The following is a 23,335-nucleotide window of genomic DNA, read 5'->3' as shown; positions in this document are numbered from 1 at the left end:
GGCATTTTTTCCTCTTTTGGCGCAATGTGCTGTCTGCTCACCTTTTGGCTGAGCCGCTCGGGTGTTTTACGAGCTGCGCGGCCACTGCCGGCGTTTGATGTTGGACGTGTTAAGAGTTCTCAGAATGTCTTTTTGTTTGCTCTTTTGCATGTCCGGTTTTGAAGCGAGACGTGACAGCTGCCTTTTACTGCCCCAGGGGGTAATAAACAGCTAGGGAGGGGTCGTTATTTATCCCTTTTATTAGGGCAGGAGGTAGAAGGGGGCGGGGGTGGGGGGGGGGGGGCTTTATTGAGGTCACACTGTAACTGCACACAGCTGTAGGGCAAAAAAGGAGGAATAAGGCAGATATTTGTGAGAGGAAAGGAAGCGGTCTGAGCATCACTAAATTCCTGTCTAACAACCTCCGAGTGCCGAGTGCCGTCATAAGACCTCCGAGTGATCCATCATTCTTCTCGGCCCGTTTTCCTCCTTGTTAAAAGCACATCTGCTGTCAATCAGCTGTACTTTGTAATCCTCTCGGCATTTCCTGCCACTGAGGACACGCCCGCTCCATCTTGACTTCACTGACCACTTGACCAAAAGGTCGCACACGAAAGACGGATTTCCGCTTCCATCACGTCACCGACCTCACTTATGGTCGCGTCATATACAAGTGGAACCGCCTTTTCGATTCCTTTATTGAACCGAGGCGCATGTTTGTGTGCCTTGAGATACGAGTTTCACTCCTAACGCAAAACATTCACCAATCATCTCTCCCCATTTCTCAATGAAGGGAAATGCTATCAAGCCATCTCAGGCCCGCATCCCCAAAACATTTACGTTGTTTTTTTATAGGGATAAATAGCGCTCTATATGAGAGTAACAACATCATTCATTTGAATGTAAACAATTTGCGCATCATGAGTTGAATTTTTATCATTTTGGTCTATTTTACGTTCATGCTTGGATTTCAAATATATCACAAGTTTCTATTTTTTTATTCATTATTTGGAGGACAACTTTCGACTTTTATCACTTTGAATATTGGCTTATTGTAAAGAAACGCAAGTCTTTGCACTGTTGGATGCCAAAGGATATGATCCAGTTCAAGTTATTTTGCCTGAAAACGATTTATTCATGACCTTTTTTTTCTATCGGAGGGACGCAAATAATAGATTTTCTTTTGGATGGCAGACGTTCCACCACTTGCCGCAAGTCACGGCGACTTTCTGCACATTTTGTTTTCAATTCAAAAGGTCCAGATTTCACCCTCAGTCTGTAAGTAAATGTCAGTTTTCGTACGTTTTTTTTGATGCTGTGACTTGAGATTTCATGTGAAATCGGTGCCGTGGCTCAATAAAGGTCGGGAAACATGTCACAGCTCTCTCGTGAGGCAGTTGCCGGGTAACTGATTCACACAAGTTAAGAGGCCCTCACTCAGTTCCTTGCAAGTGGTTGTTAGGTTGTCTGTCCAATTTGCTCGGTCTGACTCGGTAGTAAACCGACATACAGAATCGTGTTGGCTAATTGGCTGTGGAGTTGCTCCCAAGTCCATCTTCAGTCCAGACCATCTGGACGTGTTGGCAAAGGCGACTTAAGAGGACAAGAGGTCACAAATCCTGAGACGCTTACCCAACTTGTGCTTCCCCGTCCGACAGATCCCTCGCTTGTGTCTTTAAAGCTTTTTCCTTCACAACATTTGTGTGAATTAAAAATAAAATAGTTGAATATGATTTGTTAACTTTTGTTAGCGTAGAGCTCGCAAAGTCAAAAACAATTCATTCTGAGATTTTTTTTTATTTATTCCAAACCATGTTTAAAATAACATTTAGCGCGTCGTCTTTAAGCACTCAAATTGAATTGTAAAGACCTCATAAAGACAATTCAGAGATCTGTATCTAAGGATTGTACAGAAGTGTCCGACTGAAATTGTCCATCTCCCAACAACTTCAAAAGGCGACAATCTGATGGAAGCTAACGCAAGTTAGCACGCCTTTGAAGCCACGTTTGATACTTTGGCTGACTTTTTGGGATGATTCAAATTCGTCAGGGTTGTGAGCAACACACTTCTCTTCCGTCTATTACATGGAAAAGACCTGGCTGGTCGTTTTAATGACTACTAAGGAATGATTTTAGACTTTAATGACAAAAAAGGGAGAGTTGTCAACGTTTGTGTTGCTTCTGCAAGTTCCCCAATCGCGCCTCAACTCAACACTCAACCTTTCGCTCGCGAACGTAGCAGTCGTCGAAACTCACTTTTCCTTCTTGTCGGCATGGCAACCGGTCGGGCTCAATTGCAAGACATCCAGTCACAGGACATCTGACTCAAAAAGTCCGTTGTTCACAAAAACGTGCGTTCGCGCAAGCCCGCAGGAATGTGACCGAACGCACAGCTGCCAAAATGCTGAGTGGTCCGCATGACGAGTGGCCATCATCTCAAACATTCATTGAGACGAGACAAAAGGACTTGGACGCCACCTCGCCTCTTATCTTCTTCTTTTACTGTTTTTTTTTCAGGGGGGAAAAAAAACGTTGCAAGAAGCCAAAGAAAATCATTTTTTTGATGCTGGCTAAAATGAGTTTGAGAGGCAGCTGGTGTCATTTGCCGGCGTCACGCTTTATGACGTCCTAAATGTGACGTTCATGCAGCATCATTTTCTTGAGCATTTGGCGCAAACTCCAACTTTTCCGACCTGTAAGCCAGCCATTGCCAAATTGTGATGGCTTGCTTTAAGAGCAACGCGGGTCACGCGCAGATTGTAAGGCTTGATGATGTTGTTGAGACCCAAGATATTCGAAAAAGGGGATCCCACAGGGTTCAAATTTAGGGCCGCTTTTTCTTTTATACGTCAATGACAAGTCTCGATATTGTATGCATGCTAATGTATTCTCGTTTCAAATGCTTGTTTTTTTTGTCTAACTTGATTCCAAATGATTTCTGAACCGCAGTAAAACTAAATTAAAGCTATTATTAGCTCCTTTTTAGCCCCTCGAGCACTTTGTTGATCTTCCTTGTGATGTTGTGAAGTGTTGTGCTTGCATTTTGTTTTCTGGTTCTAATTGTCATGTGTAGTTTTATGTGCACGCTGTATATTCATGACATGACTTTTGCTCCGCCTCCTCGGCCAGGTCACCCCTGAAAAAAGAGACCTCAGTCTCAGTGGGTTTCAATTTTCGGTTTTGATTGCTGATTGATTCATCTTTGGCGCTTTCGCGGTATTTTCCGCTTCCATTTATGATCGCTTTAATTTCCACACGCTTTCTTACATCCTCTGCACAAATCATCTCACCCCCCCCCCCCCCCTTTGAGGCAAGCATATTTTCTAGTGCGGAATGAATGTAAGCAAATGTTAACTGTCACGTGCTTTCCTGGCACTATGGAAGGACCCAGCTTGATCTGCCGGATGAGCAGGTCCGCATGAAATGACCGAGTGAAGACAATGAGAGAGGGGGGGGGGGGGGGGGGGGGTACTTGCAATGGAAATATTTGCTTACTTGTACGGCGCCAAGGGAGAAGGTTTGAGGGAATGTGGCAAAGAGATGATTGACAGAGTGTAAAAGGAGGGCACAGGCAAGTTATTCTAGTTGCGGACAGCTGAAAGCGAAAGCCCAAAATAAGATGGAAGTCTTCACACAAATTCTGCCACGACTTCAGTCAAAGTTGCTGCTTTATTGTTTTCCTATAGAAAATGGTGCTTCATAGGATCACATGTCGTCATATAAAAGAGAAACGCAAAGTAAAAAAACTTGGCAGCTCTGTAGCGTGGTAATAAATATCAAACCAAATGGAAAACGTGAGCGAGGGCCAAAGAAACAAACAGTAAAGAAGAAAAGTTTGTGAATACAATTGGAAACGCGCGGCCACTAAAAGAGCCACACATCAGTCATGCAACCATTTACATATTTCAAATTGGTAACTACAAATTGTGAAAGGGGATGACACAAATTACACAGTGGTGCCTTCAGATACGATTTTAAAACAAAAGAGAATTGCAGGCTGTGGGTTTGAAACAAGCAATGAAGAACGGCCCGCTAGCTTACGGAACTTGAATAGAAAATGCCGCTGACGTGCTAACGTTAGCGTTGATAAGCACGTGATGTTTGCGTTCAAACATCACGTTCTTGGAACGACACATATCGACAAAAAATATGTTCATTCTATCAGGCACGTGTTCTTTATTTATTGTATATTCTTTATGAAAAGTGCCTCGCCTGATTCTTTCAACAGCTTGTGGGAAGAAACTCAAATCCAAAACTTGAATAATAAAAAATAAAAAAACTTTTTAAAAAATGGTGGGGACTGAAAAGGTTCTATGGCATTTCCATTCATTTCAACGGGCAAAGATGATTGGAGGACATATGGAAGGAATCAAGGTTGTACCTGAAGGCACCACTGTAGTGGAATCGAACAAAAACAATTGAAAGTACAGGCTGCCGTCTCCCGCCGGTGGCGTTTTGTGTGTTGGCGCAGGAGACGCGAAAGGACCCAAAGTGAGAAGTGCTCGCGTTCACTGCCGCTCGTAGACTCGGGTGCACACCACCTCGTCCGCTCTCATGGTCTGAAAAGAGACGCAAGCGTTTTCTTTCTTTTTTGTTTCGTCAGACTGTCAAACAAAAAACTGTCCTGAAATTCCTGCCAACAGGAAAAAGGCCAAGAAAGTGTTTTTCTTCTCTCGCTCTTTACCAGGATCAGCTTGCCGTCGTTGGTTATCTCCCGGGTCCAGGAGGTTTTAGGCCCCTCCCCTTTCTGCAGGGTCTGCTCGCAGCTGATCTTGCTGTCCGTCTCCCAACGTGGAGAACTCTGAGCCGCCAAAGAGACAAAACGGGAGATGAGCAAACACAAGCTCACAAGGTGAACGTACAGTATAGAGTCGTACCTCCAAGATTTCGCAATTTCAAATGTTAACAAAGACAAAAGACTTGTTGACCAGTTTGGGAGACGCAACGTCCTAATATGTGGTCTTTGCATATGATGCAAGCCAACTGCATCGTTCGCCGGACCTCATTCCAGCCACTCGCCAGAAGTCGTGCGGATGACACAAAAGTCGCTTCGGCAAGTCATTTCAGTTTTTTTGTTTGTCTTCTGAATACATAATACACATTTGCAGTTAAATGTGCAAATGACACAACTGCGTCTCCGCCGTTTTTCAATTTCGTCTCAGTTTTAGTCCCGTTTCAATCACGCTTGTTAGTTTTTTATCATAGTTAGTCAAAACCTCATCTCGTTTTTATTTAGTCCATTTTTTATTCGACAATAAATCTAGCATTTAAGTAAGAGAAAACATAATTTATTCATCTAATTTTAGTCAGCAATAATTGTCAATGTTTTAGTCATTTGACCTCTGTATGTTTTTGGGGGTCAGCAGATAGAGTTGAACATTTCAGATCTAAAATTATGCCACATCAAATTTTCTCTCACCTTTTTGATGAAAAACAACTTGACACACAATTACGTACATCAACAAGTGGCTACATGCTACAAGCTAGTAAGTTAGTTAGCATTAGTTAGTGGTCGGATTAGCATTAGACTATTGTTGGAACGTAATAGCCGTTGATTAATGTTATGACTATAATTTGCTTCTCTTTTTTTTTTTTTTTTTACCTTTCACCGCGAATCCGCCTCCCGTCCGTCCCGTGTGTTTGAGCATTTTGCACTCGCTAGCTAGCTGCAGATTTGAAAGTGGGTCTGTCACACGACAGCGTCACAGCGACAGATTTGACAAAATCATTTTCATCTCGTCTTTGTTCATAAACTCAAATGTCCGTAGATTTTAGTCCAGTTTTTAATTAAACGAAGTACAGTTTTGTCTCGTCTTCATTCGTCGACGAAAATGCATGCTGATTTAGTCCCAGCTGTTGTTTATTAATGAGGGTTTTAGTCTCGTCTAGTTTTCATCCAGTGAAAAATGTGTGTTGATGAACACTATTGTGTAGTAATCACTTGTTAAGCATGAAAGTTTCTTCAGCATTTCCGTTTTCCTTATTTGGCTAAAATGGCACCCAGTGACTGGCCAGCTGCTTTGCGGCATTTAAGAATATCAACATGTTGACGAAAGCAGCAGCCATCTTGTCTGGCTTCTCCCCGAACAAAATTGATCTCAACACCGGGAAATGTTGCTTGCGGTCAATCCTGCAAGCGTATGTGAGCGAGTCAGACGAGGCCAGCGAGGCGGATTACGAATGTTGGCTCGTGAGACGCAAAGAGGAACCGTTAGCTGATAACTTTGCGTGCACTCGTTGTTGCCAGAGCGACGCAAACACCGATTGCGTGTGTTTGCCTTGGAGACAAAACACACGCAGGCCACCATTGAGCAACTGGAAAGGGAACCAGTTTGGGGGTGGGGGGGGTTGCGGGCCAACGGCAACTTGAAAGTCTTCATAACGAGCCCTTGGGAGACCGAGGGACGGGCGGAGGTTCGCTATCGGGGCCAAATCAAACAGATGGACGTCTGCACAGCTGTCGTCTCCGCACGTCCGTCCGTCCGTCCGTACGTCAGCGAATGCTCTCAAGTTTCCCGGCGTACCGTGCAGGGACGGCCGTCCACCGTGCTCTCGTTGAACTCGTGTCCCACGGTGAAGGTGATGTGGGTGGTCCGCACTGTGGTGGAGGTCTTAATGGACAGGGTCTCGCCGTCCTGCGTGATCTCCACCAAAGGCTTGGATGCCGCCTTCACCGCAATCTTACGCAGCATCACGTTCACGCCTGCAACACACGTAAGACCAAAGTTGGACATTTTGGCGAAAGCCTCTGAAACTTTTTACCACTAAAATGAAGGGCGCGGGAAAGAACAGACAAGACTTAAGTCGTGCTCCCAAAGGAGAGCACAGTATAAGCCTGGAAAAACAAAACAAAAAGTCACACGTGTATTTGCAATTTCAGCCTGTATTTTGAACTGAAACTTGTCAGCCAATCAGAGAAGAGCTTCCTAAGTAGCAGATGAAACAAACAGTTGATGAATATGTTGAGAAATGAGAATCAAGTTATTTTCTTTTACGATTATGTGAAGGCCATTTTTGGACCAGATTGGTGATAACGCCATTAATGACAGCATTCCACAAAAAGGCCATTTTTCTTTCCTCTCGAAAAACTCAGTCGACCACAAGCCGTCATCCGATTTTCAAAATTCTTGGTGTTTTCAAAGTTCGCATTTTGACAGACTTGTTTTGGGGAAATCTCGTCACGTAGTTTTGTTCCGAAACTTCCCAATCTTGAACTCCAACATGGCAGACAAACAAATTTTGAAAACTTTTGATCAATGATTGAGTTGAAATTGATTGCACTTAAAATTGTACTTTGCAAACGAGCAGTAATTTCATTGTTTTTCTTGACTTTGTTTTGGATTTAAGTCGATTTTGGTTGCTGTTTTGTCCATGCGTCTCTCGTTATGTCTTGTTTGCTTGTTAATTTTTTTAATAGATTTTTTACGTCCACCTGTTCTTGTCAGCCTTGTGCCAGCCAATCAGCTCCCGCCAGGCACTTCTGTCTTGTCCAGGTGTGCCTCGTTGTCCGACAGTTTGTTAGTATTTTTGGTTTTCTGTCGCTGTGCGTTTCAGGTCCTCGTCCACTTGAGCTTGTCGTCCTTTCTCTCGTGGTGAGTCTTTCCTTTCTTTATCTTTCTTTGTTATTTCCGATTTAGACTGTTGAGACTTTGTCAATTTAGGATTTGGATTTTCCCATGAGCCTTGTTTGCCTTTTTTGTTGTCGTTATGGTTGATACGCACTCCGCCATGCAAAGCCGCTGTTGCGACAACTCCAAAGTTAAAAGAAAGTCAACTTCAAAAAGAGGGCGTACACAAGAAGGAGAAAATGTTCTTCACCGGATTCAACAAATGCTTAAACGGGCTCTTATGCGTCGTTACAAGCTTTCGTTCTAATGCGGGGACGGCATGGCTCAGTGGTAGAGTGGTCATCTCGTAACCCAGAGGTTGTGGGTTCGATCCCCGGCCCTTGTGACCCTGTCAAAGTGTCCTTGAGCAAGATTCTGAAGCTCCTAATGCTGCGTCATCAGTTGGTGAATGAGGAAGCAGTGACTTCCTTTACATGCAATTTTTTATCAATATTTGGATTTTGAAACGTCATGTAAACGTGCACAAAAACCCAAATATGCCCAAATTAGCTTACATCTTTTCTAACCCAAATATTTGGTCCTATAAATGTAATTTGGGTCGCTGCTTTAAACGGAGCTTTGGTTTCCGCGCATGCTTTATTTACAAGAAATCTCGGCCTTCTGAGTCGAGGAACGACTTGTATGTGCGGCGGCCATCTTACGTTGCCACTCTCTTAACTTGAATACATTGATTTCTCTGTGGCGATTTCACGCTATTTTCTGTCCCCACGGTGAAAAGCCACAGTGCGTCTATGTATGCACATATACGTATCGCGAGTGTGTGTATGTAAGTCGGCACATCTGGCGCACAACCGCAAATGCACGAGCAGAGGTAAACAAACATGCCGGAGCACGAGCGCACCTTTTGTGTTTGTGTCTTCTTTCCCCATCGCTTTAGTGGTCTTGATTTCGAAATTTCGGTTCAAACAAAGTCCAAAACCGGCTAAGTAAATACTTGGCAAAACAGTGAGAGCCACTGAATGAATATTTCCATTCAGACGAGGTCAAGCGAACAGATGACTCGTGTGTCCCGCGGGGACGACGGCGCGTGAACGCCACCTCATGCTGCGCAGTGTGCGGGCGGAACCTTTGCGACGTGGAGTCTGTGAAACATGACGGCGGAAACGATGAGGTCATATGACAAACCGCGGCCAGCACATCTGCATTCGGCCTCCGCGTCATCGTCTTTGCGCGCACAAACGCATCCGGTTTGTGCGCTCGCACCCAAGTGTCTTCCCAACGCAGAGATTTTCTCTTTCTGTGCTGTGCTTGCAATTAAGCAGCATAAGTCCAAATTGGCAGAAGGCGGGTCGGAACCAGCGACACAGACTTCGGTCTCTTTTTCTTTTTTTTTTGTGATCAATTGTACTTGTCAAAGTAGTGCTAATGCAACATAACTTACTGGAACTGCTTTGTTCTTGCAAGAACGGATGAAGTTCATCGTTTTTCAACCCCCATTTCAAAGATTTGAGATTGTACAATAAAACTGAAATCAACAATATCGAGATACAGGCAAAAGACAAGACTTCGCTTAAAAACTCATTCACTCGCAGCCATTTTGACTGAAGCAACCCCCTTCGCTCCCGGCTGTTTTACTGGATAGGGACTGATTTTGCAAGGCCCACAGAATACTGTCTTCTATTGCTATAAAAACATGGAACCTACCAAAAGAAAAAAAGAGTCTCTTCTTTAATCAGGAAAAAAATATATATTTCTGTCTGTTTCTGTTTTGCAGAAATTAGCATTAGAATATAGCTAAGTTTCATCATTTGTCACAAATCTGCTTAGAACTGTGGGGAAATCAGCTTGTTTTCAAAATGGCCCTGGTTGATCTCTTATACTCTGCTGCCACCCGCTGACCATTTTTGTAATAAACTTCAACCATTTTGTGCAGTTGAGAGGCTGCATCAAAGCCTTCTGTATGCTCTAGCATGAACAATATTTAAAAAACAAACAAAAAAACAACAACATATAAATATGTCTTTGGGATGCTGAAAATGTTTAAACTAGAACGTATTTAAGCATTTTTGGGAGCAAATGTTTGAAAATCTCACATTTCTTCATCATGAATCCATTTCAGACACCTGATGTAAACTACTTCAATTCAGAACAATTTGAGTTGTGAAGATTTTTGAAACGTATACTTAAATGGATGTGACAATTCCCTAATGAGATGCATAAAGACAATGTTGCATAAGGATTCCAAATATGACAGCGATCAACCGGAAACTACTTAATGTAATGTACTTTTTTTTTCAGTTCAAGTGAGATTGTTGGGTAAAACCTCAATTTGCACATTCTCGTTTTTTATTTTGGTCTAGTTGATGTTCGTGATTTGATTTAAATCAATCACAAGTTACTCAGTTAGTAGGTTTTTTTTTGTCTTCAATTGATTTTTGTACATCTTTGCAAGTCTACGTTTGGCTTTTACTCAAGTCATATTATTGGAGTATTGTGTGCGCGCGCCAGCCTCCCTGTCGGGTTTCCCGCCTCTCACGCTTTCCCACCTGTCAACGAGAGTAAATATATACACAGCAAGAAATGTGCAGTCATCGGCAGGGCAGTCGGATGTCAACACTGCGCGTGCAGTGCCGGCATTCTCACTTTCCTGCTTTTCTCCGCTGTTGCTTTTACGCATGCAACTTTTGCACAGATTTTTTCTCATTTTGTTGCGATCTCGACCGAGGCCGGTGGCGGGCGATCGAGACTGGCCCCGCCCACGAAGAGCGAAAACTCACGTATAATTGACGGCAATTGAAATGAATGGGGGGGGGGGGGGGGCAAAAATCTTCAACAATCGCTGATAAACATTCAAAAGAACATGTCATTATGCATAAAATGCAAGAAATACAGCAGATTTTTAAAAAACAAAAAAACAAAGCCTTAAATAAAACGAATAACAGCGAACCATCTAAAAAAGGAATCTCAAACTGAAATGAAAGCGAACTATAATGAAAATGGCAAAGCTCTCATCTGCAGTGCGGGCGGAGCCTAAAAGCGTAAAAGCGTGCAGTCGTGCGATAATACGGATCAAGCGACACCGAGAACCGCAACGTCACGACTCAACTGAAGTGTCACGATGACATTGTCACTCGGAAAGGTCGTTCTTTTCCGCTCGACATCCTGCTCAGTAGGAAGATGTCGCTTTCCTGAACGTGCGTTTTTATTTCAAGCAGCGAGCTGAGCTGCAGACGCGACGTGACCTTTGTGTCTCCCTGGAAGCCGAGCGGGACGCTTCTCAAGTAAGCGCTTCACATTGCGTCCCCGCTGACTTTCACACAACGCCACGCTCGCGAGGACGCGCTCGCCCACCGAGCGAGCGTCGGGGTCAGAGGTCAGGTGGCGGAGGAAGCCTCGGGGTCGGGACGAGCGTTGGGACGCCGGGTGCTGACGGGTCGCATCCAGCTGCGGCCACCTCCGGATGGAGACGGGGGGGGGGGGGGGGGGGGTCGCCGAGGTGCCAACGCGGAGGGCGTGAATACGCACGAGCTCATTATTGCTGATATTTTCAACGGTCACATTTTTACGTTAGGATTACATACTCCACAATTGAGCTTTTTTTTTTTTAATTCACATTGCGCGCTTACCTTCTTTTTTCTATTGAAACACGTTCACCACATTTATTAAATTTTGCACAACATTTTCACATTTTGCTTTTTTAAATCACATTTAGGCAATGTTACCTTTTTTTCACTATATTGACGACTACTTTTGCCAAATTTAGCATGTTTGCTATGTTTACGTATTTTAACCACTTTAATCCAATTGAGCAGTTTTACCAAATTGACCTTATTTTAATCACATTTACCACTTTTACATTTTTAACCCACATAGACACTTTTTGTCAAATGTAATACTTTCACCAAATGTACCTTTAAAAATATAATCTCATTAGTAAATTTTTTAAATCACATTTGGCTGTTTCATCTGACTTTTTTTGTGCATATTGACCACTTTCATCGAATGTAGTACTTTTAATTTAACACATTTACCAAGTTTACCTTTTTAACCACATTTACCAAATTTAACACTTTTTACAAAAATGTGCGTGTTTTTTAAATCACATTAAGCACTTTTTTTTTTTTTTTACCACATTGACCACTTTTATCAAATGTAGTACTTTAGCCAAAGTGAGCAGTTTTACCCGTTTGTTAACCACTAACTACCCTTTAGCCAAGTTTACCTTTGCCCACCGACGCTGCCCAAAGCTTGCACCCAGCAGCATAAGCAGGTGTGTGCCCCCCCCCCCTCCCCACTCCCCCCCCCCCCCCCCCCTGGTCCCGACTGTCACTTTGGATCAAGCCGAGCCGAGACCGCCCGTCGCACTCGCGCACACGCACTGATTGTGCGTCCCGGCGCGCACGCGCACCCTCTGAGACAGCAGACAGATGTGCCGCCGTTTGTCTCTATTGTGTTGCGGCAGCCAACCGCGGGTGTGAGTGACGCTGGCCTGGGGCCGAGGTACTTGAATTTTGGGCCGTCTGCAGAATGACAAAGACCCCCTGCCCGTGCGTAAAGGAGGCCGGTGCACAAAGACGAGATGTGGCCTAAAAAAAGGAAGGGGGAAAAAAACAAAAGAAAAAAGGGCGAAAGCCTTTCATCACTTACCCAACACTTTTAAGAGCTCCTCAAAGTTCTCCGAACTCTTCATCTCCCAAGTGCCGGAAAAATCCGGGATTTTGCGCTCCATTTTGGTCTGTGGGTTCGGATGGGGAACTTGTGTGTCTGGTCCTCTTTTTCTTCCTCTTTTTCTTCTTCTGCTGCTGGAGCGCGTCTGCGTGCGCACCTCGAATGAGACTTGCTCGTCCTTTTTGCCTTCCCTGGATTTTTGCGCGTCGTTCGCGACTGACGTTGTGCCTGCGTGCGCAAATGAAACGCAATTACGCCGCGGGACAAGAGCATATTCGTGCAGCGGCATGACCACGCCCCTTATTAATAAGGCCACGCCCCGCGCACAGCAACCCGATGACAGGCACGGAGCCACGGTGCGTTAATAGGATCGCGCCCCCTGCAGGCAGCAGGCAATAATCGCCTACATTTGGATACGTTGTAAATTAGAAACATTTCGAGCCTCTCTGTGTTCATAGCAGGGTTAGATGTGTTCGTTATGAGTTGAAGCCAGTGCCATGATAAGATAAGCAAGAGGCAGACAGAGCCCCCCCCCCCAAAAAAAGTCTTCATGCTACCACCATAAAAATAAAAGCGCCGGTAATGGGATACAGCTTCTGGCCTGCACGCTGGAATATCCGTTTAATGCTGCGTCACATGCAGGCTACTGCTGGGGTTGAATTTGTTTTTTTTTTTGGGGGGGGGGGGGGCTTCCCGTGCTGGAGGGGGATATGAAGAAAAAGAAAAGAAGTGGGATTGGCGCAGGTCGGCGGCGATGGCTTTGCTTTGCCTCCCCCCGCTGCGTGAACGGAAGAGAGGCGAGAGGGGGGGGGGGGGGGGAGGAGGAGACGGGCCTGTGGGGTGCAGGGTCAGGGGCCCGCCGTGTGGGAGGTAGTCGCACCACGAGCGCACACGCACACGCACACGGATGATGGATGGCAACCTTACAAAGCCGACGTTAACTATTGACTCCTGATGGATGATCCTATCCGCAACACTGCGCGGCGAATTAGCGCGCGGTAACCCGGGCGACTTTGGGGGGGGAAAGTGGGGGGCGTCATGGTTCCCGCTACAAATACACGCAATGGCCCCGTCGTGTCAGTCCACGCACGCAAGGGGTAGTAAAGAAGAGTTTAACGGATTCACAATTGGTTAATTGAAGACTGCCACTGCGTCCGGATTGCGCCACCTTTTGCTTGAATTGCGCCTTTGCTGGGTTTGAACTCTGACGTCACCAAGCGAGTTTCACCTCCATGCACAGACGCCGCGAGAGGGGCTCAGAAATAAGACAAATCTAAAATATTGCACGGGTAAACGTTGCAATGTTATAATAGTGTCACAAAAACATGCCACTAAGACAAAAAAAATATCACAAATATACGTGTAAGTCTTCATATTTCAAAACTCAATGTTTATTTAGCAACACGGCCACTATTTTGTAATTTTCATGATACGGTTGCATTAATTGTTATTACAATCGTTTTCCCGAAAATAACTGTATACGCAAACATGGACTTTATTCTCGTAACATCACGTCTGATTGTTTTCACAACATGAAAACAATTCACTCTCAGTAACTGACACATTTTTTCTTTAACTGATTCATATTGCACAAGTCCAAACATGACAAAACTTGACGTGTTTAGTCATCTTAGCTGCGATTTCCCATCAATGCTCTTGAGATCACGAATGTGTGGACTTGCAGTTGAGTTTGTTGACTAAATCAGAAGGATGAGATACGAGTCCACACTCGTAATTCAGAACACGTTATGGGAATGCCATTCATTTAAAAAAAAAAAATAAAAAATGGCACTCCATAACATTGTGTGTTATATAAAGAAGCCATATTTTCTTAGTCCAAACACGATATTCTGATTTGTATTGCGTTCATGGAATAAGAATGAATTCATGCATTTTGTCCTGTAGCGCCATCTGCTGTCGCCTAAATTGAGGTTCAAATGCCGTCGGGCTCAACTTGCAGACGTCACGTGCGCAAACGCAGAAAACAAGTGAGCAGTGACGTTCGTTCGCAATGCGAGCCCGAGGGCACGTTGATGTCATTTTCAGTCGACAGCAGGGGGCAGCGGCGCTTAAAATGTCGGGTGGATTGTCATAAATCTTACGTCACGTTTTGATGACATTTTTCCCTCGAGTTGTTCTTGTAGATTGTGGTTGTAAATCCCCAATGATTGATGCTTGCCAATGGGAATTTCCATTGTGTTAGCATTAAGCTAGTGGGCCAACGTACTTGGTTTTTAAATGGAAAATTCGTCGTTTTCATTTTTGTTTCAACTGGGAGTGGCCTCGAGCAGCTTGAAGGAACAGCATGCTTTTAGTTCCCGCTTGGATGGCGCCATTTTTTTTTCCCATCCAGCTCATGCGGCATCATTTTACCTCTCAAATCTTGATGATCTTTTGAAGTGACGCAGCCACAAAAGTTTCTATGCGTCTTAAGATTCATGTTCGTGACGACGATTAGCACATGAGCGTGACAAGCCAACAAAACAAGCGCATCAAAAACGTGGACGAGTGTTTTGGCACAGCCAGTGACGGGCTGGGCCCTCGTGCGCGTGCGTGTGCGTGCGCGCGCTTGATGAAGACCTCTGCAGCGTGTGCGTGCGCCGCTGCATGTCAGCGCGCCGTGACAAAAGGCCACTCGGCATTCAGATGCACTCAGCCATGAGCTGCGCCCCTCGAACCTTTCTGTCGGCCCTTCTTCCCCTTTTTACCTCCCGCAACTTTCTCTCGGCCGCCTCCTTCACCTCTTTTCTATCCCCCGTCTGGCTTTTGTTCCTTTGTGCTGCTCCGATGCATTCCTCAAGCATGTTGGGAAGCGGAAAGCAAAAAGGAGAGAAGATGAAAAAGTGAGCGTTGGAAAGTGTCCTCTTTTTTTTCGGGACCTCCGCCGCGTGTGTGAGTGAGTCGGCGAAGGGACGAGATCAAACGGATGAAGACAGAAGATTGAAGAGAGGTCAAAGTTATGTGAAGAGCGCCTCGTCTCTCTTTGGGGGAAATACATTTCTTGTACTCGCCTTTACCTTCAAATGATCTTTTGCATCCATCAAAAGCCAGAAAAAAACCCAAATCATTCAAATGCGATGGATGCCACAGCAGCACTTTGTCCACTCCGGTCCTGGAGGGCCGCAATCCTGCCGGTTTTGGATGTTTCCCTTCTCCAACACAGCTGATATGTGATCAGCTCATCAGAAAGTTCTGCATACGCCTGATAACGATCCTGCTGATTGGAATCAGCTTGTGTTGGAAGAGGGAAACCTCCAAAACCTGCAGGACTTCGGCCCTCCAGGACCGGAGTTTGACACCTTTGCCCTAAGCCCTCATTTACTACTTAGCCCCGCCCACACGATATGGTGGCCTCATTGTGTTTGGCGATCCGGACAGCCAGCTCACGACTTTCTTCCCGTCTCATATCGCGTGACCGGACCGGCCGGCGCATTCGTCTCCGACTATTTCGTGTGAATGGAAATGTTTTAAAACTGTACTTCATTTCCTTTGTTGTACATATTTGCAACTAAAACAAATGAATTATTTCCGTATTTAATCGGGATGTAACAATATCCAAACGTCGCGAAGGTCTTCTTCTTCTTTTGTGCTTTTCCCTTCTGGGGTCGCCGCAGCCAATCCGTTGCCTCCATCGAACCCTGTCCTCTGCATCCTCTGCTCTCACGCCAACTACCTTCATGTCCTCTTTAACGTCGTCATCATGATATGAAGGCCACAATACGATAATTATCACCATATTGGGAGGTTGGCGCTATTAAAAAAAAGGTCACAATATTGTAAAAAACAAACAAAAAAAAACAGCAATGCATATAAACAAGCTACAATCTCTAATAATACTTCATATTGAGGCTCACACATTGACTTGCTTCATAAACATATTACGTTCCCCTTCATCTGACCATTAGTGTGGATTTTAAACCTAGAAGGGCCAAAACATGCCTTGTGAAAATTCAACGGCCTGACAAAACTAGCCACCAGAGGGTGCTAGAACTGCTCAAATGGAAATCAACCTGACTTTTTTTAACAGATTTTTTGGGGGATCGGTGAAAATCAACGGGCTCGGTACAAGATGTATTCTCCAGAGTTTAAATACCGCGAGAATTCATCTTGCAGAGCAAGGTTAGTATGGCGACTTTAAAATACCAAACTTTTCGCCATACGCCCGATGGGTGTGTAGAGTTTAGTGAGTTTTCGTTTATGTCTCAAAAATGTTGATCATTTGCGGAGAATAATAATAATTCCTACGGGAAAAAAAACAATAGGGCCTCGCAGCAATCCTGCTTGGGTCCTAATAATGGGCAAGTGGTTGTGATGGCGTGACATCACAAAGTGTGAATGCGGGTTTTGAGTCACAAGCTGTCCGTGACAAAATGGAGCCTGTTGTCACCAGGATGACCGCAAATTGCCTGTCGCAGCGCTTGACCTTTTGAACGTTCTCGTGAGGTCGTGTTGCAAAAAGCACTTGGGAGGCTCCAATCCAAACTCGAGCTGGGAAGAAACGTCCCGTTTTCCCATCATGTGCTTCCTCTTGCGCGACATCTCCTTTCCCTTTTCCTGTCCTCTGTGGAACGTCACAATTTCCCTCTCACGGAACTCGGTGAACTCGTCCTTATCTGGGCCCGAAGCGAGGAAGTTGGACCTTCTCTACGGGAAGTCGTGGATGGCCGTCCCGCTTCACATCCGCTTCACATCCGCTTCACATCCGCTTCACATCCGCTTCACATCCGCCGTCCAAGCATCCCCGCACGTCGAAGACCTCCGAGTCATTCGCTGCCGCTGACTTCACACTTTAGTGACATTCTTCGCTTTTTGACCTCAAATAAAAGCAGTCGAGCCAACAAGCCAGATGTGAACTTGACCCTGCCGAGACCGCCAACTCCAGGAAGTCGTTATCAGCTGCCTTTTGGCCTCATAGGAGGCAAGGAGGAATGACGGTAACTTTTTTGTGTGATCAGATTTACACGCCGACCACTTGGGGGGGTCGGGGGGGGGGGTCCTTGAACACCTCCAGGGCTTGATTTCATTGGCTGGAAAAGAACAGTCAGTCATTTGTCTCTTTGTTGTGCAGGAAAGTTTACGGACGCGGTGACTTGATTTTATGAGCGCAGCGCCGGTGGGGGGGACCCTCCGCAACGTGTGGCTTGGAGATCGGGTGGCGCCAGGTGGGAGAAGAAGAGAAACCATTAAGAACTGGCAACCAGTCAACAGATCCCATTTAGTTGGGCGAACTCTCGGAGGTCGTGAAATGGGCTGAAATGAGGGTCAGCAGCGGTCAGCCGCCTTTTCCGTCCCTCTGGACGCATTCCAAAGACACGTCGTCCCCTTTTGCTTGCTGGTTGCGGTTTGTTTGTGGTGTTCAGGAACCTTCAGTGGCGTAGATGTCAATGAATGTGTGAAATCGTCAATTCAGACTCACGTCGGCGTAAATCCATCTTGAATTGAGATCAGGATTCACTTGGAGACCGAAAAAGACGGAAAGATGGCAGCATGCTCGATTTGTGTTTGTTTTTCAGTCAAGCTGGATTTTGCCGCAACTGCACTTTCGTCGTCACATTACGTGGAAAGTACAACAGAGTGGAAGAAGCGAACGTCGGCTGTTTACCTTCGCATACTTGACGCCACCTTCCCAAGGTAAACATTTTAAACATCGTCTTTTTGAGGCTTGAAATCGTTCATAACCTCCTGCTAAGTTGCAGGTCAAATTGAGCCATTTGGAAAATCTAGACTGGAAAAAAAAAGTTTGGTTCAACTTTGTTTGCTGGGCTAAAATTATTATTATTATTTTTTATATTAAAAACAAATGATGCTTAAACAACTCGAATGGGTCACATTGACCCGTGAACATTAAGAAATGATGTCAACAACCACGTTTTAACCCGCAGCATTCAAATCCCGCCAACAACACGGCGGACCCCCCCAGTTGCTACTTTTGGACGTAACGGGACCCCGTCTCGCCTCTGCCATGCTGCCAGAAAGTTACGTAATGCAGCCGGCAAGCCCCGCCCCCTCACACGCCCAGCCGGAAATGCTCAACCTGAAGCCTGGCGACAGAAAGGTTCCACATCGGTGACTTCCACGCTGTTTGGCACAACCACAAGCTTCCCGTCTTGCTAAAAGAAGGTATGGAGATTTGAGCGCTTTCAACGTCCTCTTTTTGTGCTTGGGGAGGGGAAACGCACGCGCGCGCGCGCAGGAGCAGCAGCAGCAAACTGAGCCCGAGTGCCGTCGGTCCGTTTGCAGGGTTCGGCGGGCTGTAAAAGCGTCCAACGCGTGTTGCGCCTTGACGTGAACGCGTTTGTTTCGCTCCAGGCGCTGCCGGGTCACGATGGCCGCCGCGGGTTTGACGTTGCTTGTGGCCGCCTGCGTCCTGTCGGCCCACCAGACGCGCGCGCGCAACGACGAGCCCTGCCAGCGATCCAAATGGAACAACGGCTACAACACTTTTGTCAAGCGGCACATCCGCCCGGGCCTGCCCGACCCTCGGGATGGCGGCGAGTGGAGGAACTACATCAAGAACAACGGCGGCTGCGACAGGCCCACCCAGTCCTTCCTGGACCCCAAAGACCTGGAGCGGGTGAGGGCCGTGTGCTCCAGCAAAGGCGGGAAGGTCTTCGAGGAGAACCTCTGCATCAGCCGCGAGCCCTTCTCCTTTGTCACGGTGAGGAGCGAGCCGGGCACCTGCGGGATCAGGAACGTCGTCCGGGAAAGCAAACATCTGATCCTGGCCTGCGAGGTTCTGGAAAACCAGTGCCTGCCGGTCCATTTTGAGGGAAACCCGAAAAGCGCCAAGCCCGGCAACAATGCCAGAGGGTGCCAGGACCCGGATATCAAAGGGCAGGCCGCCGGCCTGAAGACAACGTGGCTGTGGCTGCTGGCGGCCATGTTGGTTCTTATGCGCCCGATTTGACCAGCCGGATGAATCGGCGACCGTTTTCATCGTTTCAACATTTCGGAAAGCCCCGTCGGCTGCTTTTGTAATGGCTGACTCCCCCCCCCCCGCGCGTAATATCTTCTTAGCAACGTGACAAGAGTTCCGCAAGTTGGCGGTCCGTCAAAAATATTCAGTCTGCTTGGAACGGTGCTTGCAACCTGATTGCAGAATTTGGGAGTTTTTCATGTCAGAAAAAAATAATAATAATTTTGAGGACAAAATGGTTTTACCACAAAGTATCGTCTAAAAATACAACTATTCAAGTACCACCAAAAAGTAGAATTCATTTTATAATCACAATTTTTTATTTTTTTAAACGTATTGCACATAACTTAAAGATTGTACCAAAATAAAAGTTTTATATTAAAAAGTGCAATACAACTGAACTGTATAAATCAGCATTATTTTGTGTGCCACCAGAGGGAGCCGGTGAACCACGAGTTCACCAGCCTGCAGAAAATCTGCTCAAAAATGAAAAGTAACCTGAATCTTTTTCAACGGGTTGCCTCGACCCCTTCCTTTTATTTGCTGCTTGGCTGTTAAACGTTCGCCGATTTGCTTGACAAGTTTCAGGAAGAAAAACATCCACCAATAAGCCGAGCTGAAACTGTTCAGTCATCAATTTTTTTACCCTCTGAATGTATTTATCGAGATTTTACATGCAATTGAATTCCATTTTATTTTTGTTCGAATGCACTTTTGTGTCGGGGACTAAAGATGCTAATTAGCAACCGCTGCTCGAATCTGCCATTTTTACAACTTCATTTGTTGTCCATCAACGTGCGTTGTCCCTTTCGAATGACATTTTCAGGAAAATCCACAAAGATGGCGTCCACTGGTCACGTTGCTATTTGTATTCATGACTTGCTTGTGCCCTTTTTTTTGCAAATGTTAGTTGATATCATATGAGATGTTGTTGTTGTTTTTTTTTTTCCCACAATGCCAAATAAAAAGGGATCAAAATGTCACATTTAAATGTTTCACAAGTTTGACCTGGCATTTTCGGCAAAACAAAAAAAACAAAGTTCTTTTTCTGTCTCATAAATCAAAGTTGCTGGCCGCGTCACGGCAGATAATAATAAAAAGATAATACTGTACATAATTAGAATAATCATCGGTTATTGAACAACAGAAGATATTTTTCACAGAAAGTCCAAAAAAAGAAAATCATCACAAGGAGTAGGAAAGGAAGAAGTCCAAAAAATGTATGTCGTTCTACTTCATCCATTTTTGGCTTTTGTCATATTGCGTCAGAAAGGTTATTTGCCGTATGTTGCCCCTCCCTCAACGCACGCGCACACAAAACGGCGTTCTGCACGTGAGAGCACATCATCTTATGCTCGAGCTCAACAGAAAAACACGCGCACGCAAACATAAGTACAGTCCACGCACAAATAAATACGCCATACGTGCATGATGTTTAGGAAGGCCTCGTGCTGTGTGAAACGTGACAGTACCTATCAGCAACCACCAGGTGGCGGCAGAGAGTTGCTAGAAGGCTGGCAACTTTTCATGTTGCCGTCTTAGAGAGTCTCAATGTTCGCAATTTTCCTGCGGTTACAAAGCTGCCTGCAGATGCGAGTTTGATTTAGTCTTTGGTCACGCTTAACTCAAAACACTGGAAATTAAAACATGTTTTTTTTATTTGTCCGTCATCAAACATGAATCTTTTGCAGGCTTCCCCCAAACCAACAAAAGTTGAATTTCAAAGAGGAAAATTATCGCTCCATCCTGTTGTACTATTAAAGTAAATTTGACTTGAGTCATCACTCTCAAGTAACAGTACTCTTACTTGAGTACAATTTATACTCTATCTAACTTTGCTCACCAATTTCTTAGTCGTTGAGCCCCCCCCCCCCCCCCCCTGAATACTTTACTCCTCTCCTGCTCAAGTAAATATTTGCAGAACTGCTTTTTAGTTGATCTTTAGTCGTATTTCGAAAGTACCAAGTTGAGTAATTGAGTACATTTGTGGCTGCTCTGCTTCTTCCGGCAGCCAGTGGAGGATGTGGTGCGGGTGCGGGTGCGGGTGCCGGTAAGCGGTAGAATGAAGAAAATGGATGCAGAAGAAACTGCTGGGATGTTTTGCCTTGCGACATTTTGGAAGCGTTGCGCAGTGATTTGACGTTCCTGTTAGCATTACGCAACAGAACGCGTGCGACTGGTGCCTCTTGAATTTCGATTTTGGGAACGTTTTGCCGCTCAACTTTCTCTTCTGCCGCAGCGCATCATGAGATGTTGCCGCTTTGCTGCCTGCCGGCGTTTCATTTGCAGCGACGGCGAGGAAACGCAAAGCGCCGGTTGGGTGCACGCTGGCCACTGACGTCAGACGCATCACGCGCACGGTTGCGCCTTGAGATACGAGTGGCCCAGCTTAAGAGTTTCTCGAGATAGGAGCCGTCCATTGACCAATTGTTTTTTGTTTTTGTTTTTATAGATATGTGCACTGATTGAACCCGACGTCGCTCGCAAATAGTGAACAATCAGAGGTGGCAAATCCAGGTCCAGAAAGTAAAAACCCCGCCACAGTTTGGCTTTAGCCCCTGATGCTGCTAGCTAGCTAGCTAGCTCCCTAGCAGATAAGCAAGCACCACGGGAGCTAGCTAGCGAGCTTGCTAGCATCAGGGGCTAAAGCCAAACTGTGGCGGGGTTTTTACTTTCTGGACCTGGATTTGGACCTCTGTGAACAGTTCATCCAACAAGAGGCTTCAAGATGTTTAGCGCCACTCGCAACTCAAGCTTACTGTCAAATACAAAATAAAACAAAGATGTAAAATAACCACGCTAGCTGAATGCTAACATAGAACGAGAAACCCCATAAGCATATGGGCTAACAATTAGCATCTCTGCGGTGGTGTTGTTACTGAAATGGTTAAAAGTAATGCAAACCTATTTTGATTTCGCCAGCCTTTTTTCTTCTTCTTTTGTCATAGAGATTTATATGAAAATTAAATTTTTTAAAATAATTTGGCTGTTCTCCGCATCTAGTTGCTAGCAGGCGTCTTAATGTTTTTGTCACACCAAAACGAGAAGAGCTTCCTGCGTCCGTGTCTAAGAATCATGTCATGCGCAAAGTAGACGTCACAGTTGGCTTCCAATCGCTGCTGGAACCGGACAAAAAAGTTTGGATGATGGGCAGCGCATTATGTTGAGCGCTGGTGAACGGTCAACCAAGCTAACATTTAGCATGAGCTAAATTAGCCACTGCTGACTATATTGACTAGTGATTACATTTGTTATAAATAGTTCCTGGTGAGAATTTAATTATGTAAAGTTCCACTTTTAATTCGGAAAATGTGGCCACCCGAACGCTGATGCTACTTTCGTTCGTCCGGCTCGTGTTTTGCGTTGTTTGCGTTAAGCCAGCAAGCATTCCGAGGGTATGTGGTTTCACGAAATTTGGCGTGTCTCAACTTCAAATGACAACAAAAGAGCTTGAAGCGCAGCAGCCGCTCGTACCCGGAAATAAGTCGGGCGACTTCTGCTGATCGTAGCGCCGTCGCGAAGGTGACCCATGCTTGACCTCTCTTGACCTCTCTTGACCTCTCATGTCACGCGGACGCATAAATATGTCGCCCGCGCTCAACTGTGGCTGGCGAGGAAGTCAAAGCGAACCACAATTATTGAGGGAAATAAAAGAATGAGTGGCGAGTGAGGAGCGAGACGCTGCGGCGGAGCAGTAGGATGCATCGACAATAAAAAGCAGTCGTGCACTTGTTATGAACTTGAGGAGGTTCGAGAAAAGCACAAATTGAGGCGGCAACGATGGGAACGGACGCTTGGGTTTCTTCTCAGCTTCGGCGCTCTCCTTCGGTTTCTTCGACTTCCGGACTTGACGCAGGTGACGACCGCCGTCAGCTCAAGGAAGCGCTTGCCTGCTAAACTGTGAAGAAATATTTTCTCTTTTTTGGGCTCTCAGAGTCCCCAAGAAAAGAGCAGCACGTTCGAAACCAGGCTTGGGATCGAGCGATTTGTTGTTGTTGGGACGACTCGCGATAAATGAGCAGCGTCGTTCAAAAAAGCCGAAGTGCGAAGCGGCTTTTCAGGGCGCGAGGAGCCATCGAGGCGCTTCGGCGAGTGCAGCTTGAGTCATCGCCGCCGCGCCGGGACGCTTTTTTTCTTTTTCTTTCCGATAATTGGAAAGCGACCTTGTAAATGTGGGAAAGCTTTTCGGCGGCCGCTCCGATTG

The 23,335-nt window shown here is 45.7% G+C and overlaps 2 protein-coding genes across 2 annotated transcripts; one reads left to right on the top strand and one right to left on the bottom strand.

Annotated features, from left to right (window-relative positions):
- Window positions 1-3,629: 3,629 nt before the first annotated feature.
- On the bottom strand, window positions 3,630-12,476 carry crabp2a (cellular retinoic acid binding protein 2, a). The gene is made up of 4 exons (XM_086079483.1): window positions 12,195-12,476; window positions 6,504-6,682; window positions 4,664-4,780; window positions 3,630-4,538 (listed from the first exon to the last, which is right to left on the bottom strand). The coding sequence occupies exons 1-4, from the start codon at window positions 12,274-12,276 to the stop codon at window positions 4,488-4,490; spliced, it is 429 nt and encodes a 142-aa protein (XP_085935609.1). The 5' UTR covers window positions 12,277-12,476; the 3' UTR covers window positions 3,630-4,487.
- Window positions 12,477-17,736: 5,260 nt separating this feature from the next.
- On the top strand, window positions 17,737-20,116 carry LOC147173023 (uncharacterized). The gene is made up of 3 exons (XM_086078139.1): window positions 17,737-17,846; window positions 18,098-18,335; window positions 18,525-20,116. The coding sequence occupies exon 3, from the start codon at window positions 18,541-18,543 to the stop codon at window positions 19,120-19,122; it is 582 nt and encodes a 193-aa protein (XP_085934265.1). The 5' UTR covers window positions 17,737-17,846; window positions 18,098-18,335; window positions 18,525-18,540; the 3' UTR covers window positions 19,123-20,116.
- The last annotated feature ends 3,219 nt before the right edge of the window (window positions 20,117-23,335 follow it).

This window comes from Leptonotus elevatus, chromosome 6 (assembly GCF_054856555.1).
Source record: "Leptonotus elevatus isolate MCC_2025b chromosome 6, RoL_Lele_1.0, whole genome shotgun sequence".
In the NCBI taxonomy this organism is placed as follows: Eukaryota; Metazoa; Chordata; class Actinopteri; order Syngnathiformes; family Syngnathidae; genus Leptonotus; species Leptonotus elevatus.
This window is presented reverse-complemented; position numbering and strand designations above follow the sequence as displayed.

Excerpts from the sequence above, each read along its gene's own strand:
- crabp2a (XM_086079483.1), bottom strand. The coding sequence starts at position 12,276 with ATGGAGCGCAAAATCCCGGATTTTTCCGGCACTTGGGAGATGAAGAGT. Across the intron at positions 4,781-6,503 it reads TGGACGGCCGTCCCTGCACG|AGTTCTCCACGTTGGGAGAC; the intron begins GTACGCCGGGAA and ends TTGGCGGCTCAG. Across the intron at positions 4,539-4,663 it reads ACGACGGCAAGCTGATCCTG|ACCATGAGAGCGGACGAGGT; the intron begins GTAAAGAGCGAG and ends GTCTCTTTTCAG.
- LOC147173023 (XM_086078139.1), top strand. The coding sequence starts at position 18,541 with ATGGCCGCCGCGGGTTTGACGTTGCTTGTGGCCGCCTGCGTCCTGTCG.